General features: G+C 44.8%; 4 protein-coding genes across 7 annotated transcripts; 2 read left to right on the top strand and 2 right to left on the bottom strand.

Moving 5' to 3' along the window:
- Positions 1–1358: 1358 nt before the first annotated feature.
- Positions 1359–3333, top strand: opn1sw1 (opsin 1 (cone pigments), short-wave-sensitive 1). The gene is made up of 5 exons (XM_062382271.1): positions 1359–1698; positions 1813–1981; positions 2102–2267; positions 2646–2885; positions 3171–3333. The coding sequence occupies exons 1-5, from the start codon at positions 1359–1361 to the stop codon at positions 3270–3272; spliced, it is 1017 nt and encodes a 338-aa protein (XP_062238255.1). The 3' UTR covers positions 3273–3333.
- Positions 3334–7657: 4324 nt separating this feature from the next.
- On the bottom strand, positions 7658–13529 carry lta4h (leukotriene A4 hydrolase). Its single transcript, XM_062382996.1, has 19 exons — positions 13314–13529; positions 11642–11772; positions 11433–11553; positions 10998–11066; positions 10792–10896; positions 10639–10691; positions 10482–10554; positions 10249–10389; positions 10144–10167; positions 9981–10051; positions 9784–9895; positions 9558–9702; positions 9376–9479; positions 8668–8738; positions 8530–8584; positions 8368–8457; positions 8211–8293; positions 8029–8133; positions 7658–7934 (listed from the first exon to the last, which is right to left on the bottom strand). Exons 1-19 carry the CDS (start codon positions 13461–13463, stop codon positions 7796–7798), a joined length of 1842 nt encoding a protein of 613 aa, XP_062238980.1. The 5' UTR covers positions 13464–13529; the 3' UTR covers positions 7658–7795.
- Positions 13530–14139: 610 nt separating this feature from the next.
- On the bottom strand, positions 14140–17093 carry LOC133948915 (ADP-ribosylation factor 4). Its single transcript, XM_062382999.1, has 6 exons — positions 16856–17093; positions 16519–16599; positions 15640–15749; positions 15259–15330; positions 14971–15096; positions 14140–14629 (listed from the first exon to the last, which is right to left on the bottom strand). Exons 1-6 carry the CDS (start codon positions 16920–16922, stop codon positions 14543–14545), a joined length of 543 nt encoding a protein of 180 aa, XP_062238983.1. The 5' UTR covers positions 16923–17093; the 3' UTR covers positions 14140–14542.
- A 336-nt stretch (positions 17094–17429) lies between these two features.
- gcc1 (GRIP and coiled-coil domain containing 1) lies at positions 17430–20900 on the top strand. Of its 4 annotated transcripts, XM_062382995.1 has the most exons (5): positions 17450–17553; positions 17779–17831; positions 18014–18446; positions 18572–19222; positions 19344–20900. In XM_062382995.1, exons 3-5 carry the CDS (start codon positions 18081–18083, stop codon positions 20604–20606), a joined length of 2280 nt encoding a protein of 759 aa, XP_062238979.1. In that variant the 5' UTR covers positions 17450–17553; positions 17779–17831; positions 18014–18080; the 3' UTR covers positions 20607–20900. The 4 variants fall into 4 exon arrangements, with proteins under 4 accessions (XP_062238978.1, XP_062238979.1, XP_062238977.1 ...); XM_062382994.1 differs by lacking the exon at positions 17779–17831 and having other exon boundaries at positions 17430–17553; XM_062382993.1 differs by having other exon boundaries at positions 17451–17553; positions 17779–18446.
- Positions 20901–21235: the final 335 nt, after the last annotated feature.

Here is a 21235-nt window from a genome sequence, read left to right as displayed (position 1 = left end):
TTTATTATTTAATGTTATTTTATAAATTATATATAAAAATGTGTTACCTGATTTGTAAAGTGGTTTGTTTATTATATTTAGGAAAAAATGTGGAGAAGATGAAGAGTTTTCTGAGCGAGTCGCTAAATAACGAGTAAATAAGAGTTTAATTATTTAATGAAGAATTTAGTTGAGGAGGTTAAACAGTTTAACAGGTTTAAATAATTAGTCTGTTAATGGGTTTAATGGTTTAACTCTGTTCATTTTAACATCGGATCAATCGAACACAAGTCTACTGCCCTAATCTGCAGTGTGTGAGCGTCTGATGAAACCGTTAACTAACCCTTACCCTAACCATTAACGTTAACTAACCCTTACCCTACCTATTAACGTTAACTAACCCTTACACTAACCATTAAGGTTAACTAACCCTTACCCTAACCATTAATGTTAACTAACCCTTACCCTAACCATTAAGGTAACTAACCCTAACTCAACGTTAACCTGCAGTGTGTGAGCATCTTTTGAAAACTATCTACAATGCAACTGAAGCTAGTCACTGAGGAAATTCAATTACGAGCAATATATCCTTCCATCATCCATCATCCATCGTCCATCATCCATCGTCCATCATCCATCGTCCATCGTCCATCGTCCATCATCCATCGTCCATCGTCCATCATCCATCATCTTGAGCTACCCACTCAACAGCACTCAACTGTTTGCCGTCCCGGCTCCTAAACGGTGGAACGAGCTCCACAGTGACATCAGAACAGAAAGTCGACACATTTTCCTCCGCAGACTAAAACCACTTCTCTTAAATTACAATAAAAAATTAAAAGTAGCGCTTTAGCAGCATTTATATTTCACAGACATGTTGCACTTTGTAGTTTGGCTTCCTTGAAGAAAATTGTGCTTTCTTGATTCTTCTTATTCTGGTTTGTTCCTCCTGGTTGATGCACTTATTGTGAGTCGCTTTGGATAAAAGCATCAGCTCAATGAAATGTAATGTAATGCAATTCATCATCCATCATCATCCAACCATTATCTATCATCAATCATCCATCATCCATCCTTTTTATATAGATATGGATTCTTGAAGCCATTTTTCTTTAGACACAGGTTTTCCTACAAATCTTGTTTACATCTTGATGTAGTTTTTATTTAAACTACTTCTAAACTCTGGCTGATCTCTGCCTGTTTGGACAGCGACTGCTCAGCTTGTAATCAGATTAACCTTTTCGGACAAAGTTGAAATGTGACAATCTTAATCCTAAGACTTTGGCAAAACCCCTGCAGCTAAATCTTTGGAGTAAGTGGTTTATGAGGGTTTATAAAGAGGATTGAATCGTGTGAGAGTTAGAATACTCAGGTTCACGATGGGGAAACACTTCCACCTGTATGAGAACGTTTCTAATGTGAGTCCTTTCGATGGGCCCCAGTATTACCTGGCACCTCAATGGGCTTTTCACCTGCAGACGATCTTCATGGGCTGCGTCCTGCTCGCTGGCACTCCTTTAAACTTTGTGGTTCTTCTTGTGGCACTCAAGTACAAGAAGCTCAGAGTCCCTCTCAATTACATCCTCGTCAACATCTGCTTCGCAGGATTAATCTTTGTGGTGTTCTCAGTGAGCCAGGTGTTTGTCTCCACCATGAGGGGTTACTACTTCCTGGGTCCCACACTGTGTGCACTGGAATCTGCCATGGGCTCGATAGCAGGTAAAACCAATCAGAAGTTTGATGTTGTATTTTATTCCCTGTCAGCAGCAGGTCAACGAAAGTTCTCTTCAGTCTGTTAACCTAATGTTCCTACTTGACTGAACTCCTCTTCAGGTTTGGTCACGGCGTGGTCTTTGGCTGTTCTCTCTTTTGAAAGATACCTGGTCATCTGTAAACCATTCGGAGCCTTCAAGTTTGGCAGGAATCAGGCCGCCGGTGCTGTGGCCTTCACCTGGTTCATGGGGATCAGCTGTGCCATCCCACCTTTCTTTGGATGGAGCAGGTACAACTCGGAGTGAGGTTTCATCTCACAGTGATGTGTTTAGCATGAAGCACCTGAACGGGTCATGTGTGGGTGTGTGTGTCTGTGTGTGTGTGTGTGTGTGTGTGTGTGTGTGTTCAGGTACATCCCTGAAGGTCTGGGCTGCTCGTGTGGTCCTGATTGGTACACGCACAACGAGGAGTTTCACTGCAGCAGCTACACAAACTTCTTGATGGTGACGTGCTTCATCCTTCCGCTCAGCGTCATCATCTTCTCCTACTCTCAGCTGCTGAGCTCCCTGAGAGCTGTGAGTTCCATCAGTCAATCAGAATTTATAGTCAAGATAGAACATTTAACATTTTAGTAAAACACAGTTGTTGATGCACACTTATTTATTATCTATTGATAAAGGTGATTGTAGGAGTAATATAGAATTTGAGTATTGATTGTACGTATAGATTATAAGAGCCTCAACTGATTAAGGTTTACCATGTAAATAGAATGTCTTGAGTTAATGTCAGTGAAATAAGTTTAACACTATTTATACGTAAAAGTGTGTGGTTTTGTAAGTATATGCATTTGTAAATAAGTGTCAATACTCCCCCTTGAAAACGAGAGGATGGGTCTCGAGGGAATTAAACCAACAAACCACCTTTTGCCACAACTTGCTTTTTGTGGTGTTTAGGTCGCAGCTCAGCAGACGGAGTCAGTCTCGACTCAGAAGGCAGAGAAGGAAGTGTCGAGGATGATTATCGTGATGGTCGGTTCCTTCCTCACCTGTTACGGTCCATATGCCCTCGCTGCTCTTTACTTCGCTCACTCTTCAGACACAAACAAAGACTACCGACTCGTCACCATCCCGGCATTCTTCTCCAAGAGCTCCTGCGTCTACAACCCGTTGATCTACGTCTTCATGAACAAACAGGTGAATCAAACGTTCAATTCCACCTTAACACACAGGTCAAGGCTGCATGTAAACAGAAAAGGAAAGTCAGACAGGTAAAAAACAAAGGTGAGGAATTTCAAAACTGAAACCTAACCCTTTGGCCAATTGACATCACCTACTAATCATTCATTCTTCTCCAATGAGGACAAGTTTTAATGTCCTTTATATTTTAAAAGTCTGAAATGATTGTTATGTTTTTGTTGTTTGTTTTCTACTTCTCTCTTTTTATTAAATAACTGATCTTTGTTTTTCTTAATTCATCAGTTTCAAGCCTGTATCATGGAAACTGTGTTTGGAAAGAAAATGGACGAATCATCTGAAGTTTCTTCAAAAACTGAGGCATCTTCAGTTTCCACAGTTAATTAATGTTTGAAAAAATTAGAAGTGATGTCAGATGAGAACGATTTATAAGATACATTTTTGTCAATACGTGCAAAAGGTTCATTTAACTGTAGAGTTTTTTTTAGATAAAATAAAAAATAAAATGTTATATAACGAGTTCATTTGTCATGTTCTTTCGGTGCAGCCATAGCTTTAGTTTGAAGGAGATGGTCGAGGGACACAAAGACTCAGTGTAACCCAACCGAGCGAAGAAGACCTTATGGAAAGTAGGGAAAGGGGGGCTACACGACAGAAAGATTCACCCACACTGGTTATAGGGGGTCTAACCCTAACCCTAACCCCCACTGCATCCGTTGACTCTCTGTTTGACTGAAGCCAAAGACAATGCACTGGCCCACGCACAGTATCAGAGCTCTCCACTCTCAGATAACCGCCTTAAGGCAGATTGGGTCTGTATAAAGGTATTTCTTAGTTTTTGTTAAATATATTTAAAAAAAGGTGTACTGTAAGATTCATTTTTTACTTGATAGACTCTTTTAAGTTTTCTAATATTATAGGACACATCATCAGTAGTGGAGCCCGGTATCATTGAGGGTTTTGGCCATCATCACTAAACCCCCTCACCTGAGGAAAGCCCCTCCAGGGTTGATCAAGCCCCAGGGTGTGTCCAATTAAGTTTTGGCATATAATCTTCTTTAAGATTTTTATAAGGGTTATGGTTAGGGTTAAGGATTGACTGGTTAGGGTTGGAAGTAAGGTTAAGGTTATGGTTATGGTTAGGGATATTGCTTTATTTTTGAGTCTCAGCCATAGTGGAGATCCTGGAGGGGAACAGTTGTTCGTGAGCAGCTGAAGTTCACATACTTGAAGTTCTGGCTTAGGGTTACCTAGGTTAGCTAACCCTAGTTTAGGGGCAAGATCTGGTTAAGCATATGTAGTTGCAAGAATGGACCGTTTTGTGGGTCGTAGACTTAGTCCCTGCTCAGCACATGTACCCTAGTCCAGCCAGTCAGGGTCGGTATCGGGGTCATCCTTCTGTTGGTTAGGGTTAGTCCTAGAAGTCCTAAACTGGGTCTGCCCAGGGATAAGGTAAGTTATGGCTGGGTGGGAAGAGGCAGGGCCAGCCGTGATGTACACGGCCTCCTTGGGCCCCCCAGGCACCAACCAACGGGCCCCCTAACAAGCTCCTGAGCCCCATACACTGCACGACCCCAGGAAACTCTAAGCACTGCTGTGTGTCACATAAACCAACGTTCCAGGACATGCTTTACTGTTATTACAACAGACTCGTCTTTGATTTAGTCCATGATGGATTATCTGTGGGGCTGGTCTATTCTCTGTGTGCCCACCTTCGTCATGGTTTTTGCTAAGTTTGGAATTTTTCCTTACAAAAGGATCTTTGTTTAAAATTGAATAATTATGTACCCTCGGGTTTGAATGCACTTACTGTAAGTCGCTTTGGATAAAAGCGTCAGCTAAATGAAATGTAATAATGTAATAATAATAACAAATAACTAGTCAAAATATTATAGTAAATCGAATTGGTTAATAATTTTACTCTAAGGGTTAGCCTTATCTGTCTAGTACATTAAGTTGCTAGTAGGGGTTGAATTTGTTTGAAAAAATCATAGATCTGTAATTAATCAATCAATTAATAATTAATTACTACAAATCTTAAATTAGGGAAATCCCTCAGGATGGTATATTTTTCTTCTCGTTTTTAGATTTGTTTTGCAGATAAGAGCAGAGCTCAGATCTGGGTCTGTTCTGCCTCCTGCTGTGAATTCAATCTGCTGGTTCTTATCTTGGTTCTAATGGTTTTCCTTGTAGTTTAGACGTTTTGTTGTCAGACTGTGTTTTGGATTCAGATTCAAGGTCCTCGGAGTTGGGCTGGTCTGGGCTGATCTGGGCTGGTCTGGTCTTTCCAAGGGATCTGTGCTTTGTTCCGTCAGTCAGGTTGATTCTCTGACCTGGAGAGTTTTCAGGTCCATTAGCACCGGTTCCCCTCAAGGCTGTGTTCTTTCCCCTCTTCTCTTCTCCCTGTATACCAACAGCTGCACCTCCAGTCACCAATCCGTCAAACTCCTGAAGTTCACGGATGACACCACCCTCATTGGGCTCCTCTCAGGTGGGGATGAGTCCGCCTACAGTTGGGAGATTGACCATCTGGTGACCTGGTGTGACCAGAACAACCTGGAGCTCAATGCTCTGAAAACAGTGGAGATGGTTGTGGACTTCAGAAAGAACCCAGCCCCACCCACCCCCATCACCCTGAGACGCCCCAGTCTTCACTTCAGAGTCCTTCTGCGTCCTGGGCACCATCATCTCCCAGGACCTCAAGTGGGAGCTGAACACCAGCTCCATCACCAAAAGAGGTCAACAGAGGATGTTCTTCCTGCGGCAGCTGAAGAAGTTCAACCTGCCGAAGTCAATGATGGTGCACTTCTACACCTGCATCATCGAGTCCATCCTCACCTCCTCCATCACCATCTGGTTCGCTGCTGCCACCGCTAACGACAAGAGGAGGCTACAACGTATCATCCGTTCTGCTGAGAAGGTGATCGGCTGCAATCTGCCATCTCTACAGGACCTGTTGCCTCTAGGACCCTGAGGCAGGTAAGATGGTGGCTGATCCCCCCCCCCACCCGGGTCACAAACTCTTTGAGGTTCTTCCCTCGGGCAGGAGGCTGCGGTCCATCAGGACCAAAACCTCCCGCCACAAGACCAGCTTCTTCCCGGCTGCAGCTGGCCTCATCAACAAGGCCCGGGACCCCCACCTGACTCAGACTTTTATTCCCCCCCCCACACCTCAAGGACGTGTTAAATTAATAAATTAACACATTATATCATATCATATTATATTATACTGTATTACATTGCATATTGCAATCGGATACTGTTTACTGTTTTGCATTTTGCATTTTACTTTTTACTTCACTTTTTATATCTTTTATCTTTCATATATTTTTATTCAGAAATGTTTATATCAAAATAAATGCTACTTTGTATAAATATTGGAAAAAAGTGAGTAAATATTAAGTAAACAGTGAGTAAATATTTACTGGTTTTCTATTTTTTATTGCTTTCCCTATGTATGTTGTATTTATTGTGTTTTTATTTTTCTATGTTCATTGTCTGCACCAATAACCAGAGAACATTCCTTGTAGGTGTAAACCTACTTGGCAATAAAATACTTTCTGATTCTGATTCTGATTTGTTAGGGTGAGTGAACTGTTTTTTATTGAAAGCCTGTTTGTCTGATGGCTCTGGCTGGTTAGGGTTTGTTGACGTATCTCGAGGACACCCCCCCCCCCCCCCCCCCCCCCCCCCCCCCCCCCCGCTTCATCCGATGACACTCAAGGTGGAAGATACAGCGCCCCCAGGTGACATTTTGTAAAAGTATATTAAGTAACCACAATATTATAATGTGTGTGAACGAGATAAACACCAGGAGACCGTTACACCATCTCTCTCTCTGTCAGAGTGCATGCTGGGAGTGTGGTGAGTGCTGCTGGCCTCGGCCTCCACACTCTAACACGCCGACCCGGCATCAAACTGTGTCCGGCTGTGGACGGCTCAGTGGAGGAGGGCGGTCTGGCTGTAGGTAGACTGAACTCTGCTTCACGAAGGAACAGCGTAGACAAAGTGAATCAGTTCCTGGAGAGTGGAGATTTGATTGAGGGCTCTCTCACACCCGTGCTGACACTGAGCAGTCCTGCTGACAAAGGTCCTAATCTCTTATGTGCACCTGTTCCTTAAAAAAGAGCTTTTAGAGAAAGAGCTGGCGAGACACGAACGGTTACTGTCCCCGAGAAACATGATCCACATTTACTGTAAATCTCCAAACCTTTTACATGTTGTGTCTTTCAGGAGACACCTGTTCGTGGTTCTGAAAAAGAAAGAGGAGGAACTGAATTTGGTTTTCATCCGGCTGCATCCAGAGCGGCCCCCCCAGCTGCCCCCCCACTCCTTCCAGTTGAAGACTTCTTTCTCTTTCAGCCATCAGAGCTGCTTGATTCTCTATAATCTTTAAGGCCCTTAACTTCTATGTAAAGAGCCTTGAGATAATATGTTGTGATTTGGCAGTGTGCAAATCAGATTTAACATATAAATATGTATCTGTCTATGTGTATATTTACGTATGTATAATTACATATGTATATTTACACAAATGTCATGTTTTCATTTGGAGATTCGTTTTTTCACATCAGTTTTGAAAAGTTTCATAAAAGATGAAACAAACTGGACAAACTTGAGAATATTTGTCTTTACAGTTTCTTCCTCGTGTGATGAAACTTGATTTCTGAACGTTGATAGAAAGAGGAAGAAGAAGAGGAAGAAGAGGAAGAAGAGGAAGAAGAACCTGCTGAAATACTGACCTCAGTTAAGAAACACAAGACAAAAACAACTGAGGTCACAACAGACAGATTTAATTTCTTTAGAAAAATCGGTAAAACAAATCATCAATTATATCTGAGAGAAAACCCGTGATTGGTGAGAAGAAGAGCTCTGATTGGTTATTGAGTAATGCTGCTTCCTGATGGTTTTCACAGACTGGTGGATTTCAGGTTGTCCACATTCAGGTCTTTGGCGACGAGTCCAGCGGTGACCGAGTGCATCTCCGCTCGATGAGCAAGGAACACTCGGACGGCTTCATCGCTGAACTTTTCAAAGTTAAAAACTTCTCTGAAAGTTAAACATATTGATTTTATTAATTATAATTAATGATGAATAATTTGATCAATCTGTCATGTGAGAAAATCTTCAAACTGAATCTTACTTGAACAACGGTCTGGTGAACTTCATTCTTCCCTGTTCTGTCGCCATCTTCAGCGCCAAGGGAACCGCCTCCTCCCACTTAGAACGAACACACAACCTCAGCCACCTGCGGAGGCACGGCAGCCAATCAGGACAAGCGACGGTTTGAAGCGACTCAGCGGTTTTCTGGTCTCGAGTTCTCACCTGAAGCGAATCTCTGCGTTCAAAACGACGTTCAGATCGTAAACCTCCTGCATCTTCTTCAGGTGAGTCAGAGGAAGAGGATCCTGCAGAGACACACAGGTGGACTGAGTTGGACTGAAGTGGATTAAAGTGCAGTGAAGTGGACTGACAGATTTACCTGCTGAAGCAGGAGAGAAAGGAACTCGATCAGCTGATGGGACGACATTGTCTTCAGGTCGTTCTCTGTGAAGCTGTTCAGATCTGCGGCCTATAGGGAGACACGTAAGCATTAAAAAACTCTTCCTAAACAAAACTAGTCCTCATCAGGTCCAGGTCTCACCTTGATCCACCTCTGACTCAGAGCAATGCAGGAGTCAGCCAGTGTGGTGTCGTACCTGAAACACAGCGATCAAAGTACTGATCAATGATCTGATCAGGTTTAATGAGACCTGATGATGGACTGACAGGATCAACTTACTGAGGTTTGACAGGAGGCATCCCCGGAGTGAACATCCATGCGTTCCAGTCCACCTTGTTCAGGACGTCCACCTGAGACCAAGAACAAAGAACGTCTCTAAAGCTGCTGCGGCCTCAGAGAACTCAGAGAGTTAAGACTATGTCTCCACTTCATTTCATATTCCATGAAAAATAAGCTTGGCCTGTTGTTTATTTAAAGAATGCTCATTAGCTGAGGCAGTAGCTATCAGCTAATCTTCCTCTGGTCTAAACCTCACATACAGTACATGAGATTACATAAAAAACATTAACTACATTTATATACATACATTGATGCTGGCTGGCCAGGATTCGTGTCCTATTGAAAGGATAGGGGCGTGGCCCTGAGAGACCTGGGGCCTCACTAATAAACGTTGCGTATGCAGGTTTCAGGCCCCGTTTTTAGCATATGCTACTTCTCATGCAAACCTTGGGATCTATAAAAACTAAAGAAATGGGAGAATGTGTGCTCTGACCCATGTTTACAAACACCTGGCTGGGACCAGCTATGACTGTGGAACTGAACTTCCTTGTTTACTACTAGCTTAACCTGGGATCTGTCCAGAAAGAGGGATCAACTAGCTTCGCTGTCGATAAGACGCCTTGCTGAGAACTGAGGAAATGTAGGTTCTCTGAAACTCCACATGGAGACTTGTCGTCACTGTGTGTTCACCTGTCTGCTCGTTCTCACCTTCTCTTTAAAGTATCTGAACAGGTAGTCCTTCCACTCGTCTGTCGTCACACTGCTGTAGGCGAACAGCTGAATGTACGACTTCACAAAGCCCATGAACACCTCTGGAAGAAACATGTGACAGGATTAGAAACATGTTAATCACATAAATGATTGAAGAGTGTGTGATGTAGACGTGTTACCTGGACCTCCCATCAGCTCCTCCAGGTAATACAGCAGAGCGAAGCCTTTCTCATAAGGAACCGAGGAGAAGGCTTCGTCAGGGTCGACGTCCTGGAGACTGGGAACCAGGTTAGTGAGAGGGTTGTTGACCCCAAACGTGTTCACCTGAGGAACAACACGTTCAGGTGAAAAGATGGAACCTCATGATGCAGGTAATAAAACAGACGACAGAGTTCATGGTCTCACAGATTCCTGCAGGTCCTTCCAGCCGCCCATCGCCTTAAACTGTCGGAACTGTTCCCCCTTCATACGCCTGCCAATCATCCTCTCCAGGTACACCGTGTGACCCTCGTTCAGCCTGGACACACGGCAAGAGCATCATCACCACCGTGTTGTGCGTTTTCCTAGCATGTCAAGTCGAGCTCATGTGGCCTGTTGTTTACCAGAAGTGCTCCCAGGTCTTGTTGGTCACCAGGTTCCCGGTCCAGCTGTGTGAGATCTCATGAGCGATCACCTGACGTGAAGAACAACATGTGATGAACACATTAACCTTCTCACACATGAAGCTGAATATGTGGTTAGGGTTAGGTGTCTGGTTCTACTCACATTGGACAGAGATTTATCTCCAGCCTGTAAAGAGACAATTATGTTATCAGAGGTCCCATGAAGCGATTACACGGTCATGTGACGTGTTTATGTGTCTGCATGTACCAGCAGTGTCGGAGTGGCAAAGGTCAGACACGGGTTCTCCATTCCTCCGTACGGGAAAGATGGCGGAAGAACCAGGATGTCATACTGACCCCACACATATGGTCCTGCCAGGTCCTCCGCTGTAGTCAACATGGTCTCTGTCTGATGGGCACAGGAACATGAATAAGTCAATCACACAGGAAAACGTTTACGTTATCATTAACCAGGAACATGTATACTTTATGTGTACTAACCTCAGAGAACTCAGACGCTGCCTTATCAACAAACTCTTTCTCTGACCACACTCTAGACCTTGGACCAATCACTCTGTTGACCAATCAGAACAAAGATACTCTTTAACCTGCTTAGGGTTACATGATGACATCATTGAACAGGTGAGTGAGAAATGACCTGCTCTCTAGATCTCCAACCACAATCGCTATCAGGTAGGACGGCATGGCCACCTGAGGACAGATGTCATAATATTAACAACTGTTAACGTGAATACCGCTTTTAATGTCAGTCGGTAAAAAAGACATTTCAGGTTGTAGAAGAGAAACTGACCGGCTGTCTGAACCTGTAGATGATACGATTGTTGTCTTGAGGATCGACTTCCTGTCCGTCTCTCAATGCACTCATCACAGCAACCAGGTCCTTAGGTACAGACACCTAACGAGGACAGAGACACACCCGGGAAATGGGTTCAATCACCTGAGGTGGACAGAGACTCACCTGTGTTGGAAGACACTGGTTGGACAGGTGTGTGTTACCTGTGCGTAGTAGGTGTGTTTGACCGACGGACTGTCCTGACATGGGACTATACTCCTGCAGTGGTGAGCCTGTGAGACAACACAGAGGGCAACAGATGCTCACGAGGAAGAACCAGGTCTAGTTGTATTTAAAATAAAAAGGTAAAGAAAAACAATTATAACAATTTAATGTGAATTCACTAATGGTTAAGATCCGACTGTGAAGCAGGAAAATGAACCCATCACAGCAGAGACTTGGTACAACAGGACGAGGGTAAGAAAAGAGGAATATGAAGAAAAGAAGAAGAAGAAAGAAAGAGGAAGGACGTGTGGTCATCGTTTTCATCAGTTACACAAACACTGAGATGAAGAAACTCACAAATAGACGTTTGTGTCAACATCTGTTAAAACATCTCTCAGCTGACGTTATGTGACCAATAGGAAGCGAGCATTCACCTGACACTGACTGAACAGGTACGGCTGTTTCTTCCCAGCGGTCTGTTCGGGGGCGAGCCACTGCAGAGCCATCGCAGACGGAGACGTCTCATAGGTCACTTCCACGATCACATGCTGCCCTCTGATTGGTCCACAGCAAAAACACAGCACAGTCACAACATGTTACACAGACAGAGAAGAAGAAGAAGCGGGTCGACAGGTGAAGTCACCTTGAGAGGTCAAAGGGCAGAGTGATGTCCAGCGGCGCCCCCTTGAAGCTGTGTCTGGGGCCCAGACTGAAGGCAGCTGCTTGTCCATTGGCCGACACCGACACGATCTTCAGGTCTCTGGTGTCGAGAGTCTGCCACAGAAAAACAAGAACGATTACTAATGAGCATCTGCTGAGAAGCACCAGTACCGACCTGTACTGACCTGTACTGACCTGTACTGACCGACCTGTACTGACCGACCTGTACTGACCTGTACTCACTTGTACTGACCGACCTGTACTGACCTGTACTCACTTGTACTGACCTGTACCGACCAGTACCGACCTGTACCGACCTCTACTGACCTGTACCGACCTGTACTCACTTGTACTGACCTGTACCGACCTGTACCAACCTATACTGACCTCTACTGACCTGTACTCACTTGTACTGACCTGTACCGACCTGTACCAACCTATACTGACCTCTACTGACCTGTACTCACTTGTACTGACCGACCTGTACTGACCTGTACTCACTTGTACTGACCTGTACCGACCTGTACCAACCTATACTGACCTCTACTGACCTGTACTCACTTGTACTGAACTGTACCGACCAGTACCGACCTGTACCGACCTCTACTGACCTGTATCGACCTGTACCAACCTATACTGACCTCTACTGACCTGTACTCACTTGTACTGACCTGTACCGACCTGTACTGACCTCTACTGACCTCTACCGACCTCTACTGACCTGTACTGACCTATACTGACCTCTACTGACCTGTACTCACTTGTACTGACCTGTACCGACCTCTATCGACCTGTAATGACCTGTGTGGACCTGTACTCGCTGACTTGTACTGACTCATCACATCTCAGCTCAAAGTTCGTCTTCACACAAACATGATAACAAGTCTAAAGTCTCATCTGCCTCAAACTAAACTTCGGAAACATCTAGATAGATTTTCATGCCCAAAATATTGGAATATCAATGAAATATTCACTAATAATTCATATTCTGTGAGAAAATCTCAGACTCGTACTTCGACAGACTCTAAAAGATCAGAATAATTTATTAACACAGATTAAGGTATTGAATTTAATTAAATTTATTTCACTCTGATCTGGAGTAAAACCTCTTGATCAAAGTCTGAATATCAGATCAATAATCATTAACTTTGTTCAGATTAATCTGGTTTATGCCTAATCAGACTAATAAATCATCACCAGAGAATCTGAAGTTTCCTGAACTCTGTTTGAATGAGTTGGAGAAAAGTCACTGATCAATCAAGAATCCATCAAAAACTCATTTGATTTGAATACGTTTCGTTTTCACATAAAAACGAATCGAGTTATTTGAACTGAACGATTCCATTTAGTCATTTAAACTGGATTTAAATGACATGTTAAACTTCATATTTAATATCTAGAAACATCAGATTTCATTGTTATCTATAAATTAAGTTTCTTAATTCACTGTGTTAAATGTTTATCTGTGTAATAGTTTCATAACACTAAATAACATTGTAACTTAATATAACTCTTGTTCTCCTATGTAAATACAAATAATAAATAATGTAAAGTAAAATCCATCTAAACCCGTTCAGAGTGAATGGAGCGTTAGCATGATGCTACCAGGCAGAGCACCGGGTGCACTGGGAGCACTGGGAGCTCCGGGGACGTACCAGTACGGACAGTCGGTCCTGCAGCACCTCCACGGTGAGCGACACCTGAGCTCTGATCACGTGGCTGTCGAAGTCCACGTGGAAGGTGACGTTCAGGTGCCTGGTGACGCACCGGGACGAGCAAGAGAAGGAGGTCGGGTCTGAGGACATGATGTCGTTGGTTCGTCTGTGGAGACACTGAAGACACCGAGGACAACACCGGGACCTATACCGGAATATACAGCCACGTCCGGTACCGGCCTGTTCACAATAAAAGTTACCACAACGTCGGCACAGCAGAATACATGCTTTTATTTTGAAACCCCGCAGATAAAGCAATAAATGTACTGTGCTGTTTTTTAATCTTATTTTTTTATTTAAAATAAGCTGAAATAAATTGATAAAAACATAATTGAAGAAATAATAAAACATAACTGACTCGTTTTTTCCCATCGTACGTTGCTTTACTTCTAGTGTTGAAATAAAATCGCAGATAAACATTTTCTTTGTTAAAATGCAAGTTTGGTGTCAATCATTTTAATTAAATAGTTTTCACACTATCAATGATTAACTTTCTTGATTGTAGAAACATCTGAAAAACAATATTGTAACTTTATTTTATTATAACTTTAATGTTACTTTATAACAAGTCATAACTCATTAAACTTAATATATTTTACGTCATTAGACTTCAACACAATTATCAGCTTCATTCCATTCAAACCTTAAACATACTTTTCTCTGAATAAGGTTTTTTTTTAATAATTGTTTAAACAGATTTTTGATAAATTATAAAAATTATTCAACGACATTTTCTTAATTGAGAAAAAAAAAATCTGGTAACAAGTGAAGAAAAAAAACTTTATTGCATTATCTCCATTTCTTCTTCACATTAATTAGGAATGACGAGGCGTTCAGGGACGGCTCTGTGGAATGAGTCATCACGACAGGTCACCGTCAGCTGCTGGTAGCCCCGCCCACAGTGGTAACTGTCACCTGTCGTTAGCCCCGCCCCTCCCGACCCCTGCACTCACATGATTCAGTTAAAACATGCGGATTAAAAGAAAGACAGATGAACAAACATCTGCAGGAAGAACAGAAGAGTAGAGTATGATGTGAAATGAAGGTGAGCCCAGAGTCCATGACATCACTTCCTCTTACGACACATTTATAATTTAAAAAACAAAAACAGTCTGCGAACCGCTCGTCCTCCGTTTGTACAGGTCACTTCCTGTTTCGCGTTCGGGGGTTTAGCGCTTTGACAGCTCATTGGACAACCAGTCCAGACCCTCGTACAGCCCCGTCCCTTGCGTGGCGCAGGTCGCCTGAATGTGCCACTGACGAGACAACAGACCAAACAGCTGTTAGAAACACCTCATACTAATACCAGGCTCTTATTGTGAAAGGAAGGAAATGTTAAAGACATATGGAGATTTAAAACAAAAAATTGGTTACATCACAACAACTTGTTTAAGATTAAACAAAATTTGTCTTGAATCTTTTTTATCAGAGTCTTATATTTTCAACTTTAATTAAGAACAAGTTGTATTCTTTAACAAATGACGTAATTGTGATGTCATCATGTTGACAACCTTTGTCATGAGATCATGAAACAGAAATCCATCAGACGCTGACACACGGTCAGATCAGGAACCACCTCTTGAATATCGGTTCTTACCGTTCGGATGCGGAGGTTGTTCAGACCCAGCTTGTCGGTCAGTTCAGTGACGCTCATCGCGTTTGGAAGATCCTGTTTGTTCGCAAACACAAGAAGAACGGCGTCCTTCAACTCGTCCTCCTGGATCTGAAGAGAGAGTCATGTGACTGGTGACGTCATGGATCATGTGACTGATGATCATTTTACATGCAGAGGAAACGTTAATCTGAAGTGATGAATTGAATCCTGATCAACAGAAGAGTAAATATTGATCGGACACAGGTGAATAATCTGTAGATGTTCTCTCACCATCTTGTTGAGTTCCTCTGCCGACTCTGGGACCCGCTCTCTGTCGTTACTGTCCACCACAAAAATCAGACCCTGCAGAGGTCAGAGGTCACACGGTTACACACAATCACCTGGTCTACATTCTCATCAGGTTCAGTTTTATAATCAGCGTTAAAAACATGTCGTAACTAATGTAATTGTTGTGCACATGACAATAAAGTCTTGAATTATGAAAACTGTGTCAGGAGGGTTCTGGTTCTTAATCCAAGGTGAACCTGGTTCGGACGTCATCTGGTCCCTGCAAACTTCTCAAGACAAGTTCAAGACCAGGTTCCGGCTCCAGACCGAACCAACTTCCTCGGTGGAACAGAGGTTAGTTCTGGTTACACTCAGGGTCGGTACCTGTGTGTTCTGGAAGTAGTGTCTCCACAGGGGTCGGATCTTGTCCTGACCCCCGACGTCCCAGACCGTGAAACAGATGTTCTTATACTCGACCGTCTCCACGTTAAAACCTGGAACAGACGATGGATGAGCTTTAGTCTGAGGTTCTGCTTAGTTCTATGTTTACAGTTGTATAACCAGGGAGCCGAGCGTAGCTCCACTAAGTCCAGTTAGTGTTCCTTTTGGTCTTTTCACACATGTTTGGAGCGTGAATGACTTTTTATAGTCTTAGCGGCTCTGTCTCTAATTTACTTCTCCTCTGCGTCTCTATCATTCAAACCAAACGACGCCAGCTCCTCAAACATTTACAATTTATAAAGTCTGTTGTTTTTACCCCAACTGAGTTTACGCATGTGCCCGATCACACTGTGTTTGTGTGTGAGAGAGAGAGAGAGAGAGAGAGAGAGCGAGAGAGAGAGAGAGAGAGACTGTGTGTGGGCTGTTACTTCCCTCGGGTTCTGGAATCCTTCATAAGATTCATAATTCTTTTAACCAGGATCCTAATGTCTCTATGATCCAGAGCAGCAGGGCATCATCTGATCAGCCGGATAACAGTGACCTGAGGCTCACGGATCATCATTTTCTCAATACCGTGAGTTCGTACATCGTTAAAACAACAATCAAGATATTATCGTAGATGATAAATGTCGCACACCCCTGACAGATACTGTTTTATATAAACGAACTAATCACAGATCAATCAATCATCGTCAATCATCTACAGTCAAAACAAATGACGCAATAACTGAAGTGTTAGATCAGCAGCCCTGTTGGAGCAGTGGTCGATCAGCTGGTTTATTTCAGAGGAGCGACCAGCTGGTTACTGGTCGTTGAACTTACCGATGGTTGGGATGGTGGTGACGATCTCGCCGAGCTTCAGTTTGTACAGAATCGTGGTTTTTCCAGCTGCGTCTAAACCAACTGAACCAAAACAAACATCACATTTTAATCACCGCCCCACACCATCCTCTGAGGGTGATTAAATCAAACAGTCCGTTAGCCTCTGCAGCTAACAGCTAGCTTCTGTTTAACCCTGTGGTTCAGCTCAGACTCTGTAAAGACTTTACAACCGGACACCAAATTTAATACGAAAATCACATTAGTCATAAAAACATAAACTAATGGAAGCGGGTTTCCGCCGGTTAGCACCAGAGCTAGTTAGCTTAGCCTCTCTCACCCATCAGGATCCTCATCTGCTTCTTCCCGAAGAACCGGGCGAACAGGGACGAGATGGTCAGGCCCATTTTACTGGAGTGTCCCGGGGAGCAGCAGGCGGAGGTCGGCCGGTCAGTCAGTCCGGGAACAGCTGCTGAGAAGCCGGGGAGCAGACCGGGAGCACACCGGGGACAGGCGGAGAAGAACCGGGGCGCGCGCAGCTCCTCCTCGGTGCCACGTCCAGACCAACGCGGAAGAAATTACGTCACGGCTTTGAAAAAACTTTATTGATTTACAAAGAGTGTAGATGTGTTCACGGTCACTGGGAAATGTGTATATTGAAAAACAGAGGAAAATCAACAACATTTACTCAATCCACTTCCCAGGTTTATTATTTACAAAAGTTTTATTTATTTTTCCCTTAAAGTTCGTTGTTAAACAAATCAATCTAAAAATCAAACGCCAATAACAACACTAACATAATTAATTGTAATCCTATTGAGATTCGTTTGCTTTACTTTATTATTTCTGTAGCGGGTATCAAGATGAAATCAGATCAAACCGGTGGGGTTTAAAATCCCTGATGCCTTTGAACGCATCCTTGAGTTCCGCCTCCTCATCCTGCTCCTGCACATCCGGTTCAGTCCAACATGGCGGCGGCTCGTCTCTTTATTTACAGACGATTCTTTGACTCGTTTTTCTAACGCAACGTTTCTTCAGGTGAGAACCGGAAAGTTGTTGATTTGATGACGAACAGAAAACATTCAATTCATTATTAAAAATTAATTAAATCTGAATGTTGATAAAAACAGAATCAAACAGAAACTGAAGCTGTTTTTATTCACTTTATCAACATCTGAAATCTATCAATCAAATGTCTGTGGCTTTGATGTGTTAATGATTAATTATCGACTGATCACAATCTGAAACTTCGGATGTTTCCAGTTGGTGTTCCCTGAGTTCTGACTTTCAGGCTTCCAACCCGCAGACTCGACCCAGTGAGGAAAACACCAGCTCCACTTATTAAATATCGATGTTATATTGGTTATTCAAATTTGATTGAAAAGTTAATATTGTATTAAAGCTGCCAAACAAATATATGATTGTGAATATCAATAACTGAATGAGTTCAATTCATGTTGTTTTAATTATGATATTATGGGATGGACTGTGCTCTCAGTTTTCACCATGAACCAGTTGCGGTCCTGATGGTGGAGCCGGTCTGACTGGTGGCCCGGGAGACGAGCATGGAGAAGTTTGGAATGAGTTTCGGGGGCGGGCCTAGCAGGAAGGAGCTGCTGGACGCCATCGAGTCCCAGAAGAAGCAGCTGGTCCAGTACCAGAGCCGCTTCAAGGACGTGGTCCAGGCCTACAAGAGTCTGCTGAAGGAGAAGGAGGCTCTAGAGGCAAGTCTGCAGGTCCTGACCGTGACCCAGGACCCGGAGCAGAATCAGGACGCCATCCTTGTCCGCCCAGACCCTGCTGACGATGGCTGCTCCTTGCACAGCGAGGACAGCCTGGACACAGCGGTGTCTTTGGACACACCCACTGGCATCAGAGGGGACCAGTCTGAAGACGACCAGGGAGACATGGGCGGAGAACTCAACTCAACAGTACGTTTGAATGTTTGAAAGAGTTTCTAAAGAAGCTGCATCCCACTTTGATTGAACTCAAACTGTGAATAATGCAGGAGTGGTGCAAAACGTGACCAATCAGCTCCTTCCATTTCTTCTTACAGTCGCTGAGAGCAGAGCTTGATACCAGCAATGTAGCAGGAGAGGCTCCGCAGCCGACCACGCCCCTCCCAAGCGTAGAGGCGGACCGACGACTGGCCCAGCTGAGGAGCCAACTGAGCACGCTCACCAGCGCCCTCGCCACGGTGACACAGGAGAAGTCTCGGATGGAGGCAAGTTTCCAGGCCGACAAACGTCAGCTGAAGCAGGAGCTGGACGAGCTGCAGGAGCACCTGGTCGTTGTGACCACGCAGCAGGAGGCGGAGCGTCGTGCTCTTCACCAGCAGCTGGCCGAAAGTCGCGCTCGCATCATCACGCAGCAGCACGAGCGGGAGCAGGAGCACGGCGACCACGTCCAGCAGCTGCGAGAGCTGCAGAGGATCCTGCAGCAGGAACGAGACCTTCGACAGGACGCAGAGCTCCACCTACAGGACGCCAACGCCGCCCTTCTCATGACATCACAGGCCGTAGACCGGGGGGCGGAGTCCGAGGCTCACCTGAACCAGGTCAGGGAGGAAAGAGATGAGCTGAAGAGGAGGCTTCAAGCCGCAGAGGCAGACCAGAAGAAACCAGATCCGAGAGTCGACAATCTACAGCAGGACCTGACGGAACAGAAAAACCACTTCCAGAAGCAGATCCATATAGAGACCAGGAAGGTAAGTCCGACCTGGACCGAAACCAGATTCAGACTGAGACCAGGAAGCTACCCTGCAGATTGGTTTTGGTCTCATCAGATTTGGTCCTCAGAGTGTCTCAACACTGTCTCTGTATTTCCAGGCTTGCGAGGCAGAGGAGCGTGCTCGTGAGCGCGCTCAGGCTGCTGAGCTCCGGGTCGCAGGTCTGGAGCAGCGAGTCTCAGAGCTTTCTGAGCTGCTCGGCTCCTGTGAGAAGGCGAGGCAGCATGGCCAGCAGGCGGCTCAGAGGCTCCGAGACCGGATCCTGCAGCTGGACACTGAGAACAAAACACTGGCCATCGCCGCTTCGAGCAGGTCGACCTCTGACCTCGGCGTGGACGAGTCACAGCTGGACGTCAATGCGCTGAAGGAGAAGCTGGAAAAGGTGAAGAAGCTGCTGCTGTTGGCGACTCAGAGGAACCCGAACCAGAACATCCTGGACCTGACAGAAACCGAGGGAGAGCCTGACAGCGACAGAGCGTCCACGCTGGGTCACCAGCGGGAGCTGCGGCAGCTGAGGGACGAGTTTGAGCGCTACAAGCTGCGAGCACAAGTGGTGCTGAAGAACAAAAACACCAAAGATGGCAGCCAGGCCAAAGAGCTGGAGGAGGTGCGGGACCAGTTGTCAGAGCTAAAGGAGAAGTACATCAACCTGAGGATACAGAGCGACGAGGCCAACGCCCAACACTGCCGCGAGCTGGCGGAGCAGAAGCAGGCGGCGGCATCGCTGCAGCAGAGCCACAAACAGGAAGTGGAGCGGGCGGTGGGGGTGCATCGGGAGGAGCTGCTGCGACTGGAGGCAGAGTTGCACAAGCAGAGGGAAAGGACCATGGCGCTGCTGGACGAGAAGGACCAGGAGCTGGAGAGGCTGAGGGCCGCTGCTGCGCTCGGCCGCAGTAACGACTGCTCCGAGGTCAACGATGAGCGGCAGGAGTCCGAGTCCGAGGGGGAAATCATCGGCCAAGCCCTGCAGCGAGCTGCGCCAGCTGAGCCCACGCTGCTGCTCTATGCTGAGCAGCTGGCCAGGAAAGATGTGGAGGTTGGTAGCCTGCGACGGCAAAGACATCGCCTGGAGGAGGACATCCACCAGCTGCAGGCCAGGCTCATCGCTAATGGAGAACGACATGACGAGGAGGTGGCGGAGCTGCGAGGACACGTCGACAAGCTGAACCGTGACCAGGGCAGAGAGGGCGCCAACATGGAGTACCTGAAGAACGTCGTCTACAAGTTCCTGACGCTGCAGGATGCCAGCGGGAGGCATCAGACACTCACCGCCATCTTGACCATCCTGCACTTCAGCCCGCAGGAAAAGCACCACGTCCTGAGGCTGCAGGGGGTAACGTGGTGGACCAACAACAGAAAGTAAAACCCCCGAAGAAGAACTAATCAATCATCTGCTTGTAATCATTTTTCTCTGTGGTGAAGGGAAAGCTCCAAACAGTTTATATTCAGAATCTTTTTGACCCTTGTTTGATGCCATAGGTTTTCCACTTCCTTGATGATTGAAAGTTTGCTTTAAATTCTGATGTCAAACTGAACACACATGAGAATTAGAACATGTATGATGGAATCACTGATACATATCTCTGTTCTTAAAATCATCGATTTGTATATTTTTGATTCTTCTGGTGAAATTAAAATATTTTTCCTCCTTCACAAATTGTTTTATTTTGTTCTTAAACTCAATTGTGATTTTGTGTAGATTTAAATAGCCACGTACAGCAGGAGCTGTTGTGTCATGTGATCTCGACTGAAGGTCAACACACGTGTATCATGAGATATCAGCTTTTACATTTTCCGTTTTCTGAAGTCCGGAGAAATAGAACATGTTGTTGACCTCATGTCATGTGACCGGCGTGACGTCGTCATTAAAACACACGTGAACTGACGTACTTTAGTTTGTCATCTGATTTGTGTCGAAACATTTTCAATAAGTTACATGAACGTTGTTCACAAATAAACTCATGTTTGAAATAAAAGTGTTTTAAATGAACA

This window comes from Platichthys flesus, chromosome 23 (genome assembly GCF_949316205.1).
Source record: "Platichthys flesus chromosome 23, fPlaFle2.1, whole genome shotgun sequence".
NCBI classification, from domain to species: Eukaryota; Metazoa; Chordata; class Actinopteri; order Pleuronectiformes; family Pleuronectidae; genus Platichthys; species Platichthys flesus.
This window is presented reverse-complemented; position numbering and strand designations above follow the sequence as displayed.

Coding starts and splice junctions, on each gene's coding strand:
- opn1sw1 (XM_062382271.1), top strand. CDS start 1,359: ATGGGGAAACACTTCCACCTGTATGAGAACGTTTCTAATGTGAGTCCT. Junction 1,699..1,812: donor TGCCATGGGCTCGATAGCAG/GTAAAACCAATC, acceptor ACTCCTCTTCAG/GTTTGGTCACGGCGTGGTCT. Junction 2,268..2,645: donor TGCTGAGCTCCCTGAGAGCT/GTGAGTTCCATC, acceptor TGTGGTGTTTAG/GTCGCAGCTCAGCAGACGGA.
- lta4h (XM_062382996.1), bottom strand. CDS start 13,463: ATGTCCTCAGACCCGACCTCCTTCTCTTGCTCGTCCCGGTGCGTCACC. Junction 10,052..10,143: donor GAGATAAATCTCTGTCCAAT/GTGAGTAGAACC, acceptor TCTTCACGTCAG/GTGATCGCTCATGAGATCTC. Junction 8,739..9,375: donor TCAGATACTTTAAAGAGAAG/GTGAGAACGAGC, acceptor TCTTGGTCTCAG/GTGGACGTCCTGAACAAGGT.
- LOC133948915 (XM_062382999.1), bottom strand. CDS start 16,922: ATGGGCCTGACCATCTCGTCCCTGTTCGCCCGGTTCTTCGGGAAGAAG. Junction 15,331..15,639: donor ACTACTTCCAGAACACACAG/GTACCGACCCTG, acceptor TGACCTCTGCAG/GGTCTGATTTTTGTGGTGGA. Junction 14,630..14,970: donor ACAACCTCCGCATCCGAACG/GTAAGAACCGAT, acceptor TTGTCTCGTCAG/TGGCACATTCAGGCGACCTG.
- gcc1 (XM_062382994.1), top strand. CDS start 18,081: ATGGAGAAGTTTGGAATGAGTTTCGGGGGCGGGCCTAGCAGGAAGGAG. Junction 18,447..18,571: donor GCGGAGAACTCAACTCAACA/GTACGTTTGAAT, acceptor TTCTTCTTACAG/TCGCTGAGAGCAGAGCTTGA. Junction 19,223..19,343: donor TCCATATAGAGACCAGGAAG/GTAAGTCCGACC, acceptor CTGTATTTCCAG/GCTTGCGAGGCAGAGGAGCG.